At 54.1% G+C, this 22,574-nt stretch overlaps 1 protein-coding gene across 5 annotated transcripts; it reads right to left on the reverse strand.

Moving 5' to 3' along the window:
* Positions 1–837: 837 nt before the first annotated feature.
* GAL3ST1 (galactose-3-O-sulfotransferase 1) lies at positions 838–21,495 on the reverse strand. Of its 5 annotated transcripts, none has more exons than XM_033233249.1 (3): positions 21,313–21,495; positions 3,422–3,561; positions 838–2,297 (listed from the first exon to the last, which is right to left on the reverse strand). In XM_033233249.1, exons 2-3 carry the CDS (start codon positions 3,550–3,552, stop codon positions 1,157–1,159), a joined length of 1,272 nt encoding a protein of 423 aa, XP_033089140.1. In that variant the 5' UTR covers positions 3,553–3,561; positions 21,313–21,495; the 3' UTR covers positions 838–1,156. The 5 variants fall into 5 exon arrangements, with proteins under 5 accessions (XP_033089140.1, XP_033089137.1, XP_033089142.1 ...); XM_033233246.1 differs by having other exon boundaries at positions 838–2,300; positions 21,313–21,454; XM_033233251.1 differs by lacking the exon at positions 21,313–21,495 and adding an exon at positions 19,639–19,719.
* Between the last annotated feature and the right edge of the window lie 1,079 nt (positions 21,496–22,574).

A 22,574-nucleotide genomic window follows, 5' to 3' on the forward strand; every position in this document is an offset into this window, starting at 1 on the left:
GGCCTGGGATGGGAGGGTAGAAGTGGGAGGGGCAGGTAGGGACAGGGTGAGGCAGGCTAGGAGCCTGGGATCAGTAGTGATGGAGGGGGAGGGTGGAGGAGGGGAGAGACAGGCACTGGAGATGGGAAGGGTTTGGAGTCCCTGGGAGGCGGTTTGAGTCCATGGTCTAATATGTCCTGCAACGTGACCTCAGGCAAATCCCTTCTCCTGCCCGAATGTCCGTTCCCACATCTGTAAAATGGGACAGTAATTTTAACGACTTTAGTTATTGTGAGGATTAATGAAGTCTGTGCAAGAAGCCCTTAGCCTGGGCCCAGGGCCTGTTGCCAATGCCCTACTGAGTGGCTCCACCCCTGCCATCTCCCTGTCTTTTCCTCCCTCTCTCTTTCTCTATTCCGATCCGGCCACACCCTCTACCCGCCCAGCCCCCTACTCTAGTCCTACCACTTGCTGTGTGATCTTGGTGAAGTGATTGTCCCTCTCTGAGCACTCTTCATTGTCTCCAGCATGAGATAACAACAGTCCCCAGGTCGCTGGGTTTTGGTGAAGATGAGTTGAAATAATGCCCTTAGCCTAGTGCCAGGCGCACCGTCAGAGTGAGAAACTGTTGTACTCCTTAGGATGATCACACACACATGCACACATACACATGCTCTTTTCCGGGTCTTGGTAGCTCATGGGAGTCCCTGAACCACATAGGACTATAGCACATAGCAAAAACACATCAAATCCCTGCCACCCATTGGTCTCTGCCTACAGACTCACCCAGGCACCACTGTGGTCTCTTGGGTTCCCCCCACGCCAATCCCCACCCCAAGTCACCACCACTGAGGCTGATTAACAAAAACACAACATCAAATTCCTTTACTTCTGAGGTCTCCCCTTTAAGGGGAGGCAGAAATAGAACATTCTTTTTCGGGGAGGGAAAGGGGTTTAATAAAAACCGGTATAATTAGTTAAATACTGATATGGGTTAGGCCCTCTCTGTGTGCGTGGGCCCAGTCTTGGCTGGCTGCGTCCCCCCAGGAAGCACCCCTCTCACCCCGGGATCCGAGGTGGCACCAGGAGGGGGCTGGGGGCGGCCAGCACCAGCGGCGTCCTGCTCAGCCCCTCTGTAGGGAGCCAGCAGGCAGGCAAGCCGCTGGGCGGTGGGACGTCACCACCGCAGGAAATCGCGAATGAACTTCCAGAGCTTGGTGACCCACAGGTTGGCGCCGAGGTCCATCAGGTACTGGATCTCGGGCGTGAGCATGCGCCGGCAGAGCTGCGCGTGCCGCTGCCCGATGCTCTTCTTGAGGTTGTAGCCCAAGATGGACTTGGTGCCCAGCGGCTGCCAGGGCTGCATGGCCTCGTCCTGGATGGCGGCGGCGTCCACGGCGTGGCCCCCGTCGATGCAGATGGTCCGCATGCGCTCGTTGGCATGGCGCAGGGCTGCCACCTCGCGGGCCATGCGCTCCTGCCCGAAGGCCTCCACCTTGCGCCAGAAGCTGGCGTTGAAGTGGCGGTAGAGGTGGGCGTCCAACATGTTCCAGGCGGTGGCGCGCCCGTACATCTCCCCGGAGAGCCGCGGCACCAGCGAGTCGCGGCGGGCGTTGAGCTTGAAGTAGAGCACGTCCTCCAGCTCCCAGCACAGCAGGTCCTTCAGCAGCACCAGCGATTCGTCGAAGTACTCCTGAAGGAGCACCAGGTGGAAGCGGCGCTCCACCTCCAGGATGTGCTCCTGCACCTGCGGGCTGCCGGGGTCCAGGCCGTTGTCATAGCCCAGGTCGAAGAAGAGCAGGTTTCGGAGGTAGTGGGCATTGAAGCCGTTGGGGTCGTAGTAGCGATCCGGATCTTGCAGGAACTCGGCCAGCTTGTCGCCGCCTGAGAGCTTCCACGTGAGGGGCACCACCGGCCCGAAGTAGTGGAAGGAGGACTCGAACAGGCGGGCGGGGTCGCGGAGCACCGTGATGAAGATGGCGTTGGGCGGCACCAGGCCACGCACCTCGTCGTAGTGGAAGCGCATGTGGTTGCAAATGATGTTGAAGCAGGCCCCGGGCCGGTAGTCCTGCACCAGGCTGCGGGCGAAGAAGGTCGGGTAGTCGAAGTCGTTGCGGCCGTTCGGAAAGGCGAACTTGAGCCGGTGCTTCTGGCCGAAGCGGAACAGGATGTTGAGCAGGGTGCTGCTGGCCGTCTTGTGCGTCTTCAAAAACACGATATTGCGCCGCGGCTGGCACTCTCCCGCCGAGCCGTTGGCACGGTTCACTGCCTCTGGCTCAAGCACAGGTGGAGAGCAGGACGCTGCGGCCTCTGGGGTCCTGCTGGGGACAGAGAGGTGGGGAGAGCCTCAGGGGGGTGCTGGGACCCTCAGGACTCTGGTAACTAGAGAGGGAGATTGTTGGGGACAGTGGTGGCAAAGGGGCTGGGATAGCGGGACCTGTGGAGCCTGAGTCCAGGCTGGGTGGTCTGGCCTCTCTGGCCTCAGTTTCCTCTTCTGTGAAACGGGGACAATAACAGGCCCTATTCACAGTGTTGTGAGATGAGGCACACAGGCCTCATTCATGGCCACTGTGTTGCATGTACCATGAATCAGTAGCAGCTTGGGCCACATGAAATTGCCATTTTATAGGACAAAAATGGTCAGTTTTGCAGAAATTTGCAGTTTCCTCTGTTTCAACTTAGTATCACCAAGCACTGGTATTGCACCAGCTACAGGCTGTGCCGGGTCTGTGCAGAGCAGCCCATGAGGAAGTGGGAGAGCCTGGTTCTCAGGAGCTGGGCCTGGAGTCAGACGGACCCATTTGAATCCATGGACAGGTCACCCCCTCAGGGCTCCATTGGCATCTCAGATGATGCCAATCTAAGCCCTGTACAGACAGTGTTACCTGATTCTCATGTCCTATGAGGAAGGCTCTGTTTTGTTGTTGTTTTTTTTTGAGACAGTCTACTCTGTTGCCCAGGTTGGAATGCAGTGGTGCCATCTTGGCTCACTGCAACTTCTGCCTTCCGGGTTCAAGCAATTCTCCTGCCTCAGCCTCCCAAGTAGCTGGGATTACAGACACACACCACCATGCCCAGCTAATTTTTGTATTTTTAGTAGAGATGGGGTTTCACCATGTTGGTCAGGCTGGTCTCGAACTCCTGACCTCAGGTGATCTGCCTGCCTGGGCCTCCCAAAGTGCTGGGATTACAGGCGTGAGTCACTGCGCCCAGCTGAAAGGTTCTGTTTTTATCCCCACTTCACAGATGGGCACACCAAGGCTCAGGGTTACACGGCGAGCTCTGCCGTCAGTGGAATTTCTGTCTGGCACAGCATGGTGCAGGGTGCAGGGTGGCTGTCCAAGATCACTGGGGCAGGCCCTGTGGTAATTACGGGGCCCCATGGGTGGGGTGCCATCCCTCCCCCACCTACGCCCACCATCTGCCCAGCTGGGCCACTCACGTGGAGGCCAGGCCAACATGCAGCGGGGGCACGGCATAGGAGTACACCAGCAGCAGGAAACTGGTGAACAGCGCGCCCAGCACCAGCCCCTTAGCCATGGACTCCCAGGGCTTCTTCTGCGGTAGCAGCATCTCAGACACCTGCGGGGGCAGCACAGAGTGGGGCAAGTGTCAGGAAACTGGCCCCAGGGAGACCCCAAGGCTGCCCAGGCCTGGCAGCTGAGACCTGCCTTTGCCTGCTCTGTGGCCCCCAGCAGGGTCCAGACAGGGACAGAGAGACACCGAAGAGATAGAGAGACAACCACCTTGAAAGAGAGAGCCCCAGGGTTGCAGACAGAGATGGTGGGTGAAGCAACTCAAAGAGAGGTTGGGGAATGGGGCAGGGAGAAGGTTAAAATTTAAAAATTAAAATGAACCAGGTAGCAGAACCAGGGCCCCAAACTTTCCACTCCTTTTCATTTGTAAGCTGGTTGATAAGAAATAAAAGAAAAATAAACAGAAGAAAAAATAAGATAACTAATACTCGTTACCTTATTTTTAGTTATTTTTTCTTCTGTTTCTTTTTCTTGTATTTTTTATAAAAATACATATTTAAAAACTTCTTCAATTTTACTCCAAATTCTCCTAGATCCTGAAGTTATCTTATTTTTTATACCTTTTAGGGCATGATAATGAAATTATTTCCTTTTTTTATACTTTAATTTTTTAAAAATAGAGAGACACAGTTTCGCCACGTTGCCCAGGCTGGTCTCGAACTCCTGGGCTCAAGCAATCCGCCCGCTTTGGCCTCCCACATTACTGGGATGACAGACGTGAGCCATCGCACCCAACCATGAAACACTTCTCTAGGGCAAAAGGAAAAAGGCTGGGCACAGTGGCTCACACCTGTCATCCCAGCACTTTGGGAGGATGAGGCAGGCGGAGTGCTTGAGCCAGGAGTTCAAGACCAGCCTGGGCATATGGTGAGACCCTATCTCTACAAAACAAAATTTTAAAAAATTCACCAGGCGTGGTGGCACATGCCTGTAGTCCTAGTTACTTGGAAGGCTGAGGCGGGAGGATTGCTTGAGCCTGAGTTCCAGTGAGCCATGACTGTGCCGCTGCACTCCAGCTCTGGATGACACAGTGAGACCCTGTCTCAAATAAATAAATCAATAAATAAGAAGGAAAAGAAGAGCCTCTCCCCGTGCCCTGTGCCACACTCCCCGCCCCCCAGGCCTGGGCCAGGGCTATCTACAGGGAAGGCCAAGGGCTCTCTGAGGTCTGACTCCTTCACCTTTCAGAAGGCACAGCCAGCCCTACGTGTCCCCTGTGCCACCCATCCCACAGTGGTACAGGTGAGGTACCCAGTAAGAGCCAGGGCTCTTCTCTCCTCACTGGCCCTTGTGCCCCTGGAGTCTATGGGGTGGATGATGGAGAAACTGAAGCTCACAGCTGGGAAGAAGGCTCAGGTCACACAGCTGGCCAGGGGTCTGCCCACACACCCACCCGCTTTCCAAAGCCAGCTGGTAGGATTGCCCAGTTAAATTCAAATTTCAGATAAACAATGAATACAATTTTTTTTTTTTTTTTTTTTTTTGAGACGGAGTCTCGCTCTGCCGCCCAGGCTGGAGTGCAGTGGCCGGATCTCAGCTCACTGCAAGCCCCGCCTCCTGGGCTTATGCCATTCTCCTGCCTCAGCCTCCCAAGTAGCTGGGACTACAGGCGCCCGCCACGTCGCCCAGCTAGTTTTTTGTATGTTTTAGTAGAGACGGGGTTTCACCGTGTTAGCCAGGATGGTCTCGATCTCCTGACCTCGTGATCCGCCCGTCTCGGCCTCCCAAAGTGCTGGGATTACAGGCTTGAGCCACCGCGCCCGGCATGAATACAATTTTTTACGGTGTAAGTATATTCTAAATATTGCATGGGACATAGTTCTACTAAAAATTATTCCAAGGCTGGGTGCGGTGGCTCATGCCTGTAATCCCAGCACTTTGGGAGGCCAAGGAGGGTGGATCACCTGAGGTCAGGAGTTTGAGATAAGCCTGACCAATATGGTGAAATTCTGTCTCTACTAAAAATGCAAAAATCAGCTGGGCATGGTGGCATGCGCTTACAGTCCCAGTTACTCAGGAGGCTGAGACAGAAGAATCGCTTGAACCCAGGAGGTAGAGGTTGCAGTGAGCTGAGATGGTGTCACTGCACTCCAGCCTGGGTGACAGAGTGAGACTCTGTCTCAAAAATAAAAAAAAATTATTCAAACTTCAAGTTTAACTAGATGTCCTGGAGGTTTTGTTATTGTTATTTCCTTATTTTATTTTTCATTTTTATATGTTTTTTATTTTTTTGAGACAGAGTCTCGCTCTGTCACCAGGCTGGAGTGCTGTGGTGTGATCTCGGCTCACTGCAACCTCCCACTCCCTGGCTCAAGTGATTCTCCTGCCTCAGCCTCCCGAGTAGCTGGGATTACAGGCATATGCCACCACACCCAGTTAATTTTTGTATTTTCCATAGTGATGGAGTTTCACCATGTTGGCCAGGATCGTCTTGATCTCCTGACCTCGTGATCTGTTCACCTCGGCCTCCCAAAGTGCTGGAGTTACAGGCATAAGCCACTGCGCCTGGCCTATTTTCATATATTTTTTTTAAACATTTTTTATATTATTATTTTTGAGATGCCCAGGCTGGTATTGAACTCCTGGACTCAAGCGATCCTCCCACCTCAGCCTCCCAAAGTGCTGGGATTACAGACAAGAGCCACTGTGCCCAGCCTGTTGTTATTTGTTTGTTTTGGGGGATGATCTAAGCGTGGCAACCTTATCAGCAGGGGACTGAGACGTGGACTGTGACGGGGGTAGTTCAGGCTGAGGAACTGGAGTCCAGGAGAGAGCTGCAGCTTGGAGGGTCTTCCCACCTTACCTTAGCTGCAAAACCAGGTGCCCAAGCTTTCTACTCTTGTCCCGAACTTTCCACTCCTGTCCTGGCTCACACTGCACTGCGCCCTGGACTCCTGAGGCCAGGAAAAGTCACATATGCTAATAACTATATGCATGGCTTTATCACCACTGTCCCCGGAGGCAGAAGCCAGTCAGCCACCCTGGGGGAGGGTCGCACACACTATGCCCTGGAAAAGTTACGCTGAGGTGGGAGGATTGCTTGAGCCTGGGGGGCAGAGGTTGGCAGAGGTTACCGCGAGCCAAGGTCACGCCACTTCACTTCAGCCTGGGTGACCAGAGTGAGGCCCCATCTCAAAAAAAGGCAGTAATTGTCAACACGTTAACAAATGTGTTAGTTAATTTGTTACTTAACACATTTAAGTAACAAATCAGAAAGCTTGCAAAGCGGAATAAACCCGCCAGCCATGGAGGGGCCCCAGGCCTGTGTTTCAATCCAGCCCTGTGATTTCAGACACGCCAGGAACCCTCATGGAGTCTCAGTTTCTCATCTGTAAAATGGGAAAGCTGGAGGCGCCCCTAGCTGTTCTCTGGAGAAATTTTCTAAGCAAAGCAACCAGCACACAGTCATCACTTAGAGTGTTAGCTGTACCCCTTCTGAGGCCCGGGGGAGGCCTGCCTTCAACCCCAAAAGGAGTGGGGGCTGGGCCGCCCACAAATCTCAAACCTGCCTCAGCCTCAAGCACCCCTGTCAGCCTCCAACTTCTCAGCGACCCAGCAGAAAACAGGGCAGAGTCGTGGGCCAGATCATAGTCCAAAACTCTAGGCCTCAGTTTCTCTGACTTTAAGATGAGGAGGGATTAGGATTACTGTGGCTTGCCCTCTGGAAATCCCAAGGACTCACTCCGGCAGCCCCACTCACCAAGATACCTTCCGGAATCAGGGAGGCTGCACTACCGGAGGCGCTGAGGTCCAGGCCCAGCAGCAGGGGGCAGACCAGCCTCCCTGCCCCGCCAATCAGGCTCTACCTGGCCCCGCCCAGGACAGTTCCTCCACCCCCCACACCCTTATTGGTTCACTCATTCACTCGCTCATTTCATTCTCCCATTTGCTCTTTTGTTTGTTTGTTTTTGAGACGGAATCTCCCTATGTTGCCCAGGCTGGAGTGCAGTGGTACAATCTCAGCTCACTACAACCTCCGCCTCCTGGGTTCAAGTGATTCTCCTGCCTCAGCCTCTCGAATAGCTGGGATTACAGCTGCACGCCACCACACTCAAGTAATTTTTGCATTTTAGTAGAGACAGGGTTTCACCATGTTGGCCAGGCTGGTCTCAAACTCCAGACTTCAAGCGATCCACCCGCCTCGGCTTTCCAAAGTGTTGGGATTACAGGTGTGAGCCGCTGAGCCCAGCCCCCATTTGCTATTTCTCAAAGCTTGCCAGTTTCCTGCCACACGTGCTGGGTGCTGCCTGGCGCTGAACCTTGGGCCATCCCTCCTAGTTTTACTTTTGAGCCCGTGTTAGGAGCCAGGCCCAGGGCAGGGGCCTGCCTCTCCAGAGCATCTAACTGACCCTACTCAGCAACCACTTAGTGGATACCACTCCACCCTCCCCCCCACACTGCTGTCACCCCCATTTGGTAGATGGGAAAGGTGAGGTTCCAGGAGGTGACATAACTTGCCCAGGGTCACTCAGCAAAGGCGGGGCAGGGCCAGAATTAGAGCCCGGTCTATGGACCTCCAGTGTTCCACTTCCTGCTTTCTCCATGGCAGTCCCTGCCTGGTGTGTCCTAAGCCCTGTCCCAAGCCCAGGGGAAGGAAGGAGGGAAAGTTGCATCACAGAAAGTGGGGGATGTGGGGGTGGACAGGAAGCTTTGTCCAGGGAGCACAGCAGGGTCTGCTCTCTGTGGGCTGAGCCTGCAGCCAGGATAAGGGGAGGGGAAGCAGAGGGGACCTTGGTGTCTGGTCCCTCCTGTGCCAGCCACCTGAGGGGTCCAAGTCTGGTTGTGCCCTTCCTGCCTGGCCACTGTTAACTTAGGTGTGAAACTATGTACCTCACCCTCCCTGAGCCTCAGTCTCCTCATGTGTGCATGGACACACAACAGCAAGATCAAGGCACACAGATCCCTCTGTAATCACAGGCAGAGCCCCTGAACCGACTGAGGTCGGGAGAGGAGCTAGCTGGCAGCCAGGAGCCTGGCTTGAGGGAGAACAGTCATCAGGCTATGAGATTATTTTTTTAAAAAGACAGGATCTTGCTCTATCACCCAGGCTGAACTGAAGTGGCGTGATCATAGCTCACTGCAGCCTTGCACTCCTGGGCTCAGTGGATCCTCTTGCTTCAGCCTCCTGAGTAGCTAAGACTACAGGCATGCACCACCATGCCTGGCTACTTTAAAAACTTTTTTTTTTTTTAGAGATGGGGTCTCACTGTATTGCCCAGGCTGGTCTCGAACACCTGGTCTCAAGTGAATTTCCCGCCTCGGCCTCTCAAGTGCATACCACCCACGCCCAGGTCACCACCATGCCTCGCTAAGTTTTTAATTTTTTGTAGAGATGGGGGCTCTCACTATGTTGCAGGCTGATCTTGAGTTCCTGGCCTCAAGTGATCCCCCCACCTCCACCTCCCAAAGTGCTGGGCATAAGCCACCATGCCTTGCTCTAAGGCTATGAGACTGAGATAATGCACGTACCCAGGAGGTGATCAACACATATTCATTATTATCATCACCATTGACCGTGACCCAGCCTTGGTTCACTGGCGTGCCAGAGGAGAGGTCCCTTCCGTGCCCTGCTACAGGCAAGCCTACTGGTGACTCATCCGTGAGCTCCCCGAGCCTGGCACCTGGTGAATGTGTGATGAATGACTTCCCATGCCTCTCAGGGCAGAATGTGGGCAGGGCTATAGAGCCTGTGCAGATAATATGGATGAGGACATGGTCCAGGCAGACAACACCTCACTGAGACACAGGAGAGATCCTGTGTAGGAGACCTACAGACGAGAGTAATACATGTGAGGCACATGCATGTAAAAGCCCCCATGGGCCGGGCGCAGTGGTTCATGTCTGTAATCCCAGTACTTAGGGAGGCCGAAACGGGCCGATCATGACGTAAGGAGTTCAAGACCAGCCTGGCCAACATGCTGAAACGCCATCTCTACTAAAGATACAAAAAATTAGCCAGATGTGGTGGTGCACACCTGTAATCCCAGCTACTTGGGAGGCTGAGGCAGGAGAATTGCTTGAACCCAGGAGGCAGAGGTTGCAAGGAGCTGAGATTGCGCCATTGCACTCCAGCCTGGGCGACAGAGCAAGACTCTGTCTCAAAAATAAATAAATAAATAAATAAATAAATAATAAAAATAAAAATCCAAAATCTGAAATCTGAAATGTATTTACAAAACTTTGTGAATGCCTACATGACACCACAAGTGGAAAATTCCATACTTGACCTCACGTGACAGGTCTCAGTCAAAACCCAGGTGCACAACACACAGTTTATTTAGTGTCCTCAAGAGAAAAATAAAACTACCTTGAGGCTACGTGTATAAGAAACATACATGAAGGTGGGGCGTGGTGGCTCATGCCTGTAATTCCAACACTTTGAAAGACAGAGGCAGGAGGATCGCTTGAGTTCAGGAGTTTGAGGCCAGCCTGACCAACATGGCAAGACCCCATCTCTACAAAAAATACAAAAATTAGCCAGGCATGGTGGTGCATGCCTGTCGTCCCAGTTACTGGGGAGGCCGAGGCAGAAAGATCACCTGAACCTGGGAGGTTGGGGCTGCAGTGAGTCATGATTGTGCCACTGAACTCCAGCCTGAGCCACAGAGCAAGACCCTGGCTCAAAAACATTAAAATTAGGCCGGGGACGGTGGCTCACGCCTGTAATCCCAGCACTTTGGGAGGCTGAGGTGAGTGGATCACGAGGTCAGGAGATTGAGACCATCCTGGCTAACACAGTGAAACCCATCTCTACTAAAAATACACAAAAAAAGTTAGCCGGGCATGGTGGCGGGCGCCTGTAGTCCCAGCTACTAGGGAGGCTGAGGCAGGAGCATGAACCCGGGAGGCGGAGCTTGCAGTGAGTCAAAATCGCACCACTGCACTCCAGCCTGGGCAACAGAGCGAGACTCCATCTCAAAAAAAAAAAAAAAATTAAAAAAATTAAAAAAAAAAGTTTAAACAATAAAATCAACCAGAAAGAAAGAAACATCAATTCTTTCTAAACAAAAATGTATAGACTTGGGTTCCATCTCCAAGATATCTCATTAGATATACGCATATATTCCAAAATCTGAAAAATCTGAAATCCGAAACACTTCTGGTCCCAAGCATTTCAGATAAGGGATACTCAACCTGTACCAGCTGACCCTCTATCACAGGGTGCTGTGCAGATCCTCGGCATTCCACAAGGAAAGCACCCAGCCCGGGGCTGGTGCAGAGCAGACAATCACTGAGCGGGGCCTGCCATCATTGTCATCATCATCATCGATATGTTCCCAGGGTCCCAGCCACAGCCCCACCAAAGTGTGTGCCCACTGACCCACAATGGAGGCTTGCAGGAAGCTGAGGGTCCCAAGTCCAGGGATGATCTCAATGCAGCCAGAGCCTCCTAGCCTCAAGGCCAGAAGACAAAGAGGCAGGGAGGCTGAACCTCAGAGAGGGCAAGGAAACCTTGAGGGTTACACAACACAGCAGCAGCAGAGACGGGACTAGAACCTGGGTCTCCCACCTCCTCCACCCATAGTAGTGACAACCACAGGTACAGGATGGACAGTCCCCCCATCACCAGCCCACCCCATCTATTCCTGCCCTTCTAGATTATGCCCGTCGCATTGACCTGCATCAGTGCAGAGAACTGGCAGCAGGCCAGGCCCAGCCATCCTCCTGTTTAGCTGAACTGACACCCTCCAGGGAACGAAGGAGAAACAGGACTTATTCCCCCACATCATGCACACAGGGAAACCCATCCTGGGATGGTAAACCTTCTGGCTTAGAGCGTCACCACCAGGCAGGTATCCGGGTATCCTACTTTCCCTGTGACCCCTGTGGCAGAGAATAAGAGACACACTCACCTCGGGCTGTGGCTGGCTGCCCCTTTCCACTCACTGCCTGAGCCACGTCCAACTCGCAGGCTGTCTCTGCGGTCACTGGGAGACAGGAATGCTCCAATGACACCCAGCAGCAAGCTGGCTGGCTCCCTCCCATCCAGTGGTGTGAATATTCATGAGTTTGCTTCCTGGGGATAGCAGGTGGCACACCCTGGTACCCTGCAGGTGTTGCCCTGGCCCTCTGCCCCCACTGGACAGCCCTGGCCGGTCCTCACCTCTCTCTGGACCCCAGCAAGCAAGCAGCTCTTTCATCCAAGGGCACAGAAAGATTCTAGGTATCCTTGGGCCAAGGACACAGCAACCGCAGAAGCCTGCAGAGAGCCCAGAACAGGCTCTAAGGCTGAATGAGGGACAGGGAGATGCAGGTGGGCTGGGGTGCAAGAGGGCTAATTGCTCCACCTGCTGCATTTCATTTAAGTCTCACAGCTGATGCATCAAGCACCTCTATTATTCTACCCTCCTGGTAAAGAAACCAAAGCTCAGAGAGGTAACGTCACCTGCCCAAGGTCACCCAGCTATCAGAGCAGACAAAGCCAGAGTACATATGCAGACTTGCCACACTCAAGGGCTTAAAGATGCTGAGACACAACCAGAGACCAAGGTTTATCCAAAATCTGTGGGAACCCAGAATGAACAACTAACTCAGCCTGGAAGGCTTCCAGGAGGCAGAGCATCTGACCAGGGCTCAGAAGATGAGTCTGGCAAGATTTCACTTCCTGAGCTCTAAATCTTACATCAAAGAGCGTATCCTGCCTCTATACCTGGGTGAGGAATGGTGATACAGAGACACTTGACCAGCTCTGCAGGATTTGGGCTGACTGGAGATGCAGATCCTCCCCAAGGCCTTGGCAGGAAGAGGCAGTTCTAGGTGCCCTGGCCCTAAGCCCCAGGAATCCTAGGACTCAGTTCAGGCACTTGAATCTTAGGTTCAGGTCAGTTGTCTCAGCTTTGTCCATGGACAGAGGTCTCCTTGTGCCCAGAAATGCCTCCTCCATCCTCCCTTCAGCACTGCTGCCTAGAACCCCATCACAGACCAGGCAGGTGGCACCATTTAGCGACCCAGGTGCCACCATCAATTAATAATGATCATTATTGTGACGGTCATTCATCCCACACTAAGCACTTTCATAGGTTAAGCAGCTGCCAGCCTCTCCTAGGGAACAGCAGGCATCCTCACTTGCTCTGAGTCCCCCTTTCCCTCAAAGCCTCACCAGTCTGGGAGCAGCCCCCAGGCACCCACGAAATACCAGAGCTTAAACTGCCACAAGGCAGGTCCAGAGTCGCCTTCTCTCTAGGTGCTGGAATCAGGTTTGGGACATGGTACGGAATTGTTTTATCCAGGCTAATATCCCGTTGGCCTTCTGCCTTTTGAGCTGAGCTAGCTTGAAGATAGCTTTCCAAGGGAGAGTCAGGGTGGAGCTGGCATCAAACTGCAGGGGCTGTAGTTGATTAGCGTGGACTCTGAACCCAACAGGGTCCACTTCTGGGCTTGGGACCTGTCATGCATCATGCAGCGTCATAATCCTCTCTGGGGAGCTCCTGTTATCATCTCCATTTTAGAGAGGGGTGAGAACCTCAGCTAGGTGAGACTGAAGTGCAGGCTCTTGAACAAGAGGTGAGATTGTGGGTGAGGAGGTGAGCAACTAGCCAAGGGAAGCAAAGATTTCCAGAGTAGGGAGCCCTGATGGTAGACCTGTGCTTCCAGCCCTGCCAGAAGTCTCTTCCCAGAGTATTGATGACAACATCTTTTTTTTTTTTTTTTCTTGAGACAGAATCTTGCTCTGTCGCCCAGGCTGGAGTGCAGTGGTGCGATCTCAGCTCACTGCAAGCTCCGCCTCCCAGGTTCACGCCATTCTCCTGCCTCAGCCTCCCGAGTAGCTGGTACTACAGGCACCTGCCACCTCGCCCGGCTAATTTTTTGTATTTTTAGTAGACACAGGGTTTCACTGTGTTAGTCAGGACGGTCTTGATCTCCTGACCTCGTGATCCACCCACCTCAGCCTCCCAAAGTGCTGGGATTACAGGCGTGAGCCACCACGCACAGCCAGTGACAACATCTTTGGCTGGTTCTCCACCCCCACCCCCAGGAAATTTTTTTTTTTTTTTGGAGATAGAGTCTCACTCTGTTGCCCAGGCTGGAGTGCAGTGGCAAGATCTTGGCTCACTGCAACCTCTGCCCCCTGGGTTCAAGCAATTCTCCTGCCTCAGCCACCCAAGTAGCTGGGATTACAGGCATGTACCACGGTGCCCAGCAAAAACTTTTCCAATGATGAAAGGAGCACACTGAAAAAAAATTCAAACAATACAGAAGAGTATAAAGAAGATGATTAAAAGAAGCCCAACCCCAGAGGTCATCACCATCACAGGATTTCTGGTCATATATTTATATAGACGATGGAACAGAAACTGTTTTTGTTTTTTTTGACACAAGGTCTTGTTCTGTCACCCAGGCTGGAGTGCAGTGGCATGATCATGACTCACTGCAGCCTCAAACTCCTGGCCTCAAGAGACCCTTCCACCTTAGCCTCCCAGGCAGCTGGGACTACAGGTACGCACCACCACACCTGGCTAATTTTTGTATTTTGATTTTTTGTAGAGATGGGGTCTTGCTATATTGTCCAGGCTGGTCTTGAACTCCTGGGCTCAAGTGAGCCTCCCACCTCAGCCTCCCCAGGTGCTAGGATTATAGGTGTAAGCCATGGAGCCCAGATGCACGTGCTTCTTTGGGGGACATATTTTGTTAACTTGCTTTTTTCCCCAACTATCAATAAATTGTGGACATCTTGCTGCCATGATAGTTTTTTCTTTTCTTTTTTTTTTTTTTTTTTTGAGACAGAGTTTCACTTTTGTCGCCCATGCTGAAGTGCAGTGGGGCGATCTTGGCCCACTGCAACCTCCGCCCCCTGGGTTCAAGCAATTATCCTGCCTCAGCCTTCCAAGTAGCTGGGATTATAGACACCCGCCACCACACTTGGCTAATTTTGTATTTTTAGTAGAGATAGGGTTTCACCACCTTGGGCAGGCTGATCTCAAACTCCTGACCTCAAGTGATCCACCTGCCTTGGCCTCCCAAAGTGCTGGGATTACAGGCATGAGCCAGCGCGCCCGGCCCATAATAGTTTTAAATTGATCCATCCCACAGGTGTTTACTGGGCACTTGCATTCCAGCACTAGAGTTCAGGATAACCCCGTGCAGAGAGCTTGGGGCTCACAGTCCTAACTGGGGAGACAGAGGAGCACACAGCTGCGAGGTGAGGGCAGTGATGGACAACACATTGTTTGGGGCTTGCAGAAACACGGAGAAAACACCTGATCCAGCCTTGGGGAGGGGACAGCGGCATTGGGAAGGCTTCTTGGGGTAGGGGCCTCTGGTGGCAGAAGCTGTTGTGTGGTCTCCAATTTCCAAAGACAGTTCCCTTTTCTCCACAGCCACATGGCTAGACTACATTTCCCATGCGCCCTTGCAGTTCAGTGTCATCACGTAACTGGGTCCTGGCCAGTGAGATGTGAACAGAATGCCAGCTGATGAGGTTAAGTGGGTGGACCTTTTCTGTGGTCTCCTTTCCCACTTACTGGATGAATGGGGCGGTCTCCGAGGATCTGCGCGTGGGTGGAGTTGGAAGGAGCCTAGGCCTTTGCATCTCTACCCACCAGACACTGACTGGATTTCAAGAAAACAAGAACTGCATTAAGCCTTTTAGGACTTCAGGTTTGTCTGTTACAGCAGCTAGCATTAACTAACATGCTTGTTACCCTAGAATGAGCCACACAGAGAGAAAAGCACATGCAAAGGCCCAGGGCAATTGAGAAACAAACATTCCACCTGGCTGGAGTGTCTGGTGTGTGTACGTGTAAGAGGCTGGTTGGGCAGGGGAGAGACTACAGAGACAGCCAGAAAGTAGGGCAGGGTTAACAGGGCCATGCAGGGGCCAGGTACGGTGGCTCACGCCTGTAATCCCAACACTTTGGGAGGCCGAGGCAGGCAGATCACCTGAGGTAAGGAGCCCGAGACCAGCCTGGCCAACGTGGTGAAACCCTGTCTGTACCAAAAATTAGCCGGGTGTGATGGCGGGCGCCTAATCCCAGTTACTCAGGAGGCTATAATCCCAGTTACTCAGGAGGCTGAGGCAGGAGAATTGCTTGAACCTGGGAGGCAGAGGTTGCAGTGAGCAGAGATCATGCCACTGCACTCTAGCCTGGGCAACAGAGTGAGACTCCATCTCAAAAAAAAAAAAAAAAAAAGGACATGCAGGGCTGCAGGGCTTTCAGGAAGCATGCTACTGAGTCTTGCCTGGATCCTGTGGGCTGTAGGGAGAGACCCATGGGAGGGTCTTCAGCAGAGGAGTGAGCAGATGGGATTCCTATTGGGCTACTGGGTAAGAAATGAACTGTAGGGATGGGGAAGGAGAGGGAGGAGCAGGCTGAACTCCACAGTAGTTGTTACAGCTGTGCAGGTGTGACGTGGAACAAGGAGAAGGCTGGGGAAGTACCAGAGCTGTCTGTAGACCATGCAAAGGCAGCATTCTGTTGGCGGCAGGGTGTGGAGGAGGGGAGGGAAGAATTGCTGTTGGGTGACTGCTGGCTGGAGGTGGAACTAGTCCCTGTGTCGGGGAGGCTGAGAGGGCCAGGTTGAATGCTGGGTTGAAGCACGTGGTGTCAGGTTCTGTTTAGAACACACTGAGTCGGGCCGGGCGCGGTGGCTCAAGCCTGTAATCCCAGCACTTTGGGAGGCCGAGACGGGCGGATCACGAGGTCAGGAGATCGAGACCATCCTGGCTAACATGGTGAAACACCGTCTCTACTAAAAAAATTCAAAAAACTAGCCGGGCGAGGTGGCGGGCGCCTGTAGTCCCAGCTACTCGGGAGGCTGAGGCAGGAGAATGGTGTGAACCCGGGAGGCGGAGCTTGCAGTGAGCTGAGATCCGGCCACTGCACTCCAGCTGGGGCTACAGAGCGAGACTCCGTCTCAAAAAAAAAAAAAAAAAAGATCTGTAGGAGCAAAGAGTGGGGTCTTGGGGGAGGGGAAGAGGTAGGTGGGGAGCTGGGCACAGAAGTGGGAATTGAGGCCATAGGAGTAACTAGAGTCACCAAGGGAAGGGTGAGGAAGGACAGGGAGCCTGTACTTATGGAGCAGGGTGAAGAAGAGCTCCCTAAGGAGATAAAAGAGGGCAGCTAGGGCTGTATCAGAGTCTGCAGCACTGCTATTCCCCCATAAACCATTCCCCAGCTGGGCATGGTGGCATGCGCCATCCAGCATTTTGGGGAGGCCAAGACAGGCAGATTGCTTGAGCCCAGGAGCTTGAGACCAGCCTGGGCAACATAGTGAGACCCTGTCTGTGTAAAAAATTTAAAAATTAGCCCAGTGTGGTGGTGCACACCTGTAGCCCCAGCTACTCAGGAGGCTGAGGCAAGAGGACCCCTCGAACCCAGGAGTTCGAGGTTACAGTGAGGTATGAACGTACCACTGCACTCCAAGCCTGAGCAACAGAGCGAGACCCCCATCTTAAAAAAACAAACCCCAAGAAACAAAAGCCATTCACCAACTGAGGCACATCCGTGCTGTTTGCTCATATGCACATACAGGAACAGGGCTCTGGCCGAGAAGGTTGTGGGGTGAAGGTATCCCAGGGCTGCTTTCTGTAGCTGGAGGGGAATCCCATGGGGATATGGAAGGCGCTTCTAAGAGTGGAGCAAAACAGCTCTCATTATGGTGTTCGTAGTGCAGATTTGACAGCAGCTATTACAGTTCTGAGTGTGCCTGTTCTCAGACCCAGCAATCCACCTGCAGGAATATGGTTCAAAGATAATCTAACAGTCAATCTGAGATGGGCATATAACAGTGGCCACTGCAGTATAATTTCCTCCAGTGCTCACAGAGCCTTTACCCCCATTTAGAAGATGAGGAAACTGAGGCTCGGGGAGGTTAAAAAAGAGTTGCCTGGCTGGGTGCGGTGGCTAACGCCTGTAATCCCAGCACTTTGGGAGGCCAAGGCGGGTGGATCACCTGAGGTCGGGAGTTTAAGACTAGCTTGACAAACATGGAGAAACCCCATCTCTACTAAAAATACAAAAATTAGCTCGGCGTGGTGGCGCATGCCTTTAATCCCAGGCTGAGGCAGGAGAATCGTTTGAACCCAGGAGGCAGAGGTTGCAGTGAGCCAATATCATGCCATTGCACTCCAGCCTGGGCAACAAGAGCGAAACTCCATCTCAAAAAAAAAAAAAAAAAAAGAGTTGTCTAATATTAAGCCCGGAATGCACTGTGTATGGAATAAATTTATTCATGTAGAGAAAAGTTGTACATTCGTACATGTGTATAAGGGTCTGAAAAGATACCCAGTTAGAAACTGTAGTTCCCTGGGGAGTAAGCCCATATACTTTCTGGAACATATTTTGATTCTGTGTGATCACACACACACACACACATACACGCGCGCGCGCACACTCTTTACAAAAGAGCTTATATTACTTTGGAAAGATAAATAAAGATATTTCCACTTTGAAAATCTGCAGCCTGGCTGGAGGAAGATGAGCCCCACTTCTCCTCACTGTGTGGCCGAGGCAGACACTCTGCCCTCTCTGAACCTCAGTGCACCAAGTGCGGAAGGGGCAATAGGGGCCTGGGACCCAGAAGGAGCTGGGAAGTGTGGGTGCCACAGCAGAAGGGGCAGATGGGATAGGTTAACCCTCCATCCAGGGGTACTGGGGAAGTGACTTGCAAGCATCCAGAAGCTTCCTCAATCTGAGCCCCTCTAGAATAGGGTGCTGGAGCAGAGAGGGGGAAGACCACCCATTGGAGCATTTCAGCTGGATCCCAACTCGCTGGCTCGGAGGACCACTTCCAAAATGTCAGTCCTGACATCTGGCCCCTGCTGCTCCCTGGGCTGCAGGGGTGGATGCAGGTGGTAGCCAGCGCGGCAGTTGAGAGAGGGTAATATTCTTTGATGATTCAGAAAGCACTTATTGATCTTGCAAGGCCACCTCTCTGCTGTTTCAAAGGGCATCCACGGCCGGGCATGGTGGCTCACGCCTGTAATCCCAGCACTTTGGGAGGCCGAGGCGGGTGGATCATGAGGTCAGGAGATCGAGACCATCCTGACTAACATGGTGAAACCCCGTCTTTACTAAAAATACAAAACAATTAGCCAGGCGTGGTGGAGGGTGCATGTAGTCCCAGCTACTCGGGAGGCTGAGGCAGGAGAATGGCGTGAACCCAGGAGGCAGAGCTTGCAGTGAGACGAGATGGTGCCTCTGCACTCCAGCCTGGGCGACAGAGCAAGACTCCGTCTCAAAAACACAAAAAACAAAGGGCATCCACGCCTGTGACCTTGACAGACACTCCCAGTCTCCTCTGCTAGCCCCATGTGATGTGTGGGGAAACTAAGGCTCAGTAACTTGTAGAAGGCCTACGCAGCAAAGCCAAAATGAGGAGCAAGGCCACAGCTCTTCCTGCTCCGTTGCCTTGCCTGGGTAAATCACCTGGCTTCCTGAGGGGAGATTTGAGTAGCCTTAAAGAAGCGCTAACTGGGGAGTTGCAAGTCACAGCTTCACCGAGAAGTCAATCACTTTGTCATTAGCTCCAAAAATGCTGAGAACCCCAGAGGTGAGTATGTAGGAGTTGATAGTATCAGTCTCTGTAGCTTATAACATGCCTGAAATATTTGTTAAGGATTGTTATGCGCTTATTTGCCTAAAACTATGTAACAATATAAAGGTTTGTGAAAAGGTACTGATACTTGCAATGCACAATGCTGGAGATACCTACACCCACCTCTCCACTCCTGGAAACTCCCGTGGTAACAAATGCTGGCTCCACCACCCCGCAGCTGGGCGACCTTGGGCAAGTGACTTCCCCTCTCTGAGCCTTGGTTTCCTAAAAACTGGCAGGTACCATGACGCTTTCACAGGCCTGCTGTGAGGCACGCAGAGCCCTTCACACACTCAGCGTTAGCTCCTCTGATTGTATTGTGATCCTCCTAGCTCCGACCTGGTAGGGGAAGCAGGCTCTGTCTGTTCAGACTTCTAGAAGGACACCATCCCCATCCAAGGAGCCGGAACTAGCAGAGGGGAATGCAGGCATCCTCTGGGCCTCCACTTTCTCCCACCATCGCCCCTCACCTGGAGATTCCAGCAGTCCCCAGCCTGATGACCCCCATGGGCACCTGTGCTCCATCCTGCTCTGCCCTGTTTGGAGTCATGTGGAGCCCCTAAAAGGGCTCATCCATATTCCTCACCCAGTCAAAGTGAAGCAAGGAGCCCTTCAGGAGCCTGCAGCCAGGCCCAGAATTCCATTTGTGCATCATTCTCTCAGGTTAATCATTGCCTCTTTCACTGGGTGGCACACCCAGTCCCTCAGAACCCAGTGGGAGGGGCTGTGGGGACACACTCCTCCCTTGCTGGGTGACAAGAGGGCATCAGACCCATTAAGGGAAGGGGATGCATGGGGACCAGACGTTCTCTGTCCACAGGGAGCTTCCTTCAGGAAGGGCTCTGCCTGAGCAAGCAGGGAATAAAGCAGGCTGAGGTGGCAGCTGGGAACAGGGCTTCGTTGTCTCTGCTCCCTGGGTAGCAGCCTGCTCACTCGCTGAAGTGTCAGGCGGAGCTGGGAGCCAGGGAGGCGAGGGGGAGGGGTCCAGAGCTGAGGGTTTGGGGCGGCAGCCCAGGCAGATCCAAGAAGGCAGGACCCCAAAGGAGCAGAGAGAGGTCATGGGTTGGGCTGGGGTCCTGAAACGGGGGCCAGGGCAAGACTCCTATGATTTGGAGTCAGCTTAGCTACCTCTGAGCCATGTGACCTTGGACAAGTCACTGAATCTCCCTGAGCCTCAGCATCCCTCTCTGGATAATGGGGATAGGTAGTAATGCCTCCTTCACAGCACAAAGAACAGTGCGTACACAGTGACTGCTCTGGTCCAGGACTGCCCTCCTGTGCCCCCTGTGTGGCCCTGGACAAGCCTCACCCTCTCTGGGTCTCAGGTCACCCCGTCAGTAAAGGAAGAAGTTGGATTTTCTCAACTGGGATGGACAGTCCTCCACACCTCTCTGCCCTCTGGAGGATTCTCATGGCACCTGTCACCTGTCACTGCAGCAGCCCAGGGATCAGGTGTCAAGCCTGCTGCCCTCTCTCCCTTTCCTTCCCCCTGGTGTGGGTTACAGCAGCCAGACGTGCCCATCACCTCTCTGGCTCTGGGCAGCTGAGCGGGCAGTTCCCACTGGGAAGGGCTTGGTCTGTAGTGTGCTCTGTGCTGGTACCAAAATGCTGGCCTGGCACCAATGGGGCAGACCAAGCTGGACCCCCTTCCTGGGCACTGGGCTAGGAAATAGGAACTGTGGGATTTCCTATAGGACCCCTCCTGGATGCCAGGGTTTGTCCCACCCTCCCAAACCTCTCTTTGGTGGCTTTGCTTCCTCTGGGGTACAGGTCAGGGCCTTCGCCCAGCAGAGGGGATCCATCCCTTACTATGGTCTCCGGCTCCTGCTCTGACCCCCTTTCTGGGAAGGGCTGATGGAGACAGGAGAGATCTCTGCCCCTCCTCCCCTAGGGCTCTGGCCACTGTGTCCAGTATTAATCATTAACGCACTCCCAGCTCCAGCCCAGCCGCAGCAGCCTGCCTTCTGCCCCACCCATCCCACCTTCAGGGACTGGGAAGCCCTGGAAGGGGGGTTAGAGGGCAGGGGAAAAAACCAAGGGCATGGGAGGGCACCAACCTGCGCCCTCCCTGGCCCCCACCGGGCCACCCTCTGGCAGTGGGCAGGGGTACCCAGCGTCTAGAGCAGCAGTGCTGCACTCCTATTCCCCTCCTCCGGCGCGCGGTCCCAGTTTGGGGGTTAGGGTAATGTGGGCGGTATCCCCAGGGAGTAGAGTGAGGCAGGGCTCAAGCTGGCAGTGGGTGCTGGAGCCCAAGACGTACCTTGTCCCCGTCCTCCTCCGCCTCAGCGTGGGTGGCTCGGCCCGGGCCGCGCCGCCCGGGCGCTCACTGGGCGGCGGGGCGCACCCGGCCGGGCCCCCCGCTCCACCAGGCCTGGTCCATGCCCCCGCCCCCGCCGCCACTGCCGCGCCGCGCCCGCTCCCGGCCAGGTGCGGCCGCCAGCCTGGCCCGGCCTCCCGCGCCGGGGCCAATGGACGCCCGGGACCCCAGACCCCTCCCCGCCCCGGGCCGGCCCCCTCCCCGCCCCGTCCCGGCCCCTCTGCGCCCGCCCGAGACGCACAGAAGCCGCATTCAGCGCGCTGGGGCGCATCGCCGCGCCCCCGCTGCCGGCCCAACAAGGCCCGTTTGTCTCGGACGCGCCAACGGGGCCATTGTCCCGCCGCCGGCCCTCTGGCTCAACGGAGCCCTCAGCCCAGAAGACTTGAGGATGCCCAGGCTTGGTGGTGGTGGGGAGGCGAACCAGGGCTCTGGGATAAAGGCGGCGGCAGGACTATTGCTTAACTTTGGTTGGGGGGTCCTGGGGCCCTCAGGATCCAATGGATCATATGGCTTCTTGCTCTAGTCAGTGCCAACTGGGGACAACACATTTTTGGCACTCATGGGAGTGGGGGGCGCTCAAGCAAGAGACTGAGCTCCAACTGGTCCTGCCACCTGGAGGTCTCAGCTGTCACTCTCTAGGGTGCCAATGAGGGCTGAGCAGGGCAATCAGGAGGCAGGTGTCCCATCCAGGCCCTGTCTCATTTTCCAAGCCTGGCCTTTCCTTCTTCACCCGAGAGGAGCAAGATCATGAGGAGGACCAATGCCTGCCTGCCTGGAATCCTCAGCCCAGCTGTGGGCAGTAAGGAACCAGCTGGCCACCCAGTGGGGCCTGGGACGCGTCAGAGCCCCACTGCCCCCGCCATTACTGGGAGATTCTGGAATGGAGAAAATTCCACATCAGCATGACTGCCAGGAATTTTTCCGTATCTGATGGGCCTGCGCTCTAGCTGTGTGGCCCTGGATGCACAGGCCCCCAGACAGGCCTGAGTTGTCCCCCGGGGCTGCAGGCTTTGGCTCCAGAGGTCCTGACCCTCTGTTCCTGCCTCTGGAGGCAACCCCACTCCCTCCCATCGCCATGTGCATGACAGACTGGGAATGGCACAGAGCCCTCTCCTCCCACCCACAGCCAGTCCCAGCTGAGAAGGGGAGCCCTAGGTTTTCTGCTCCCCAGGCCGAGCCTGCCCAAGCTCTTGCTTTCCCCCTTC

The sequence above is a fragment of the Trachypithecus francoisi genome, unplaced genomic scaffold (genome assembly GCF_009764315.1).
Source record: "Trachypithecus francoisi isolate TF-2019V2 unplaced genomic scaffold, Tfra_2.0 Lachesis_group14, whole genome shotgun sequence".
Taxonomy (NCBI): Eukaryota; Metazoa; Chordata; class Mammalia; order Primates; family Cercopithecidae; genus Trachypithecus; species Trachypithecus francoisi.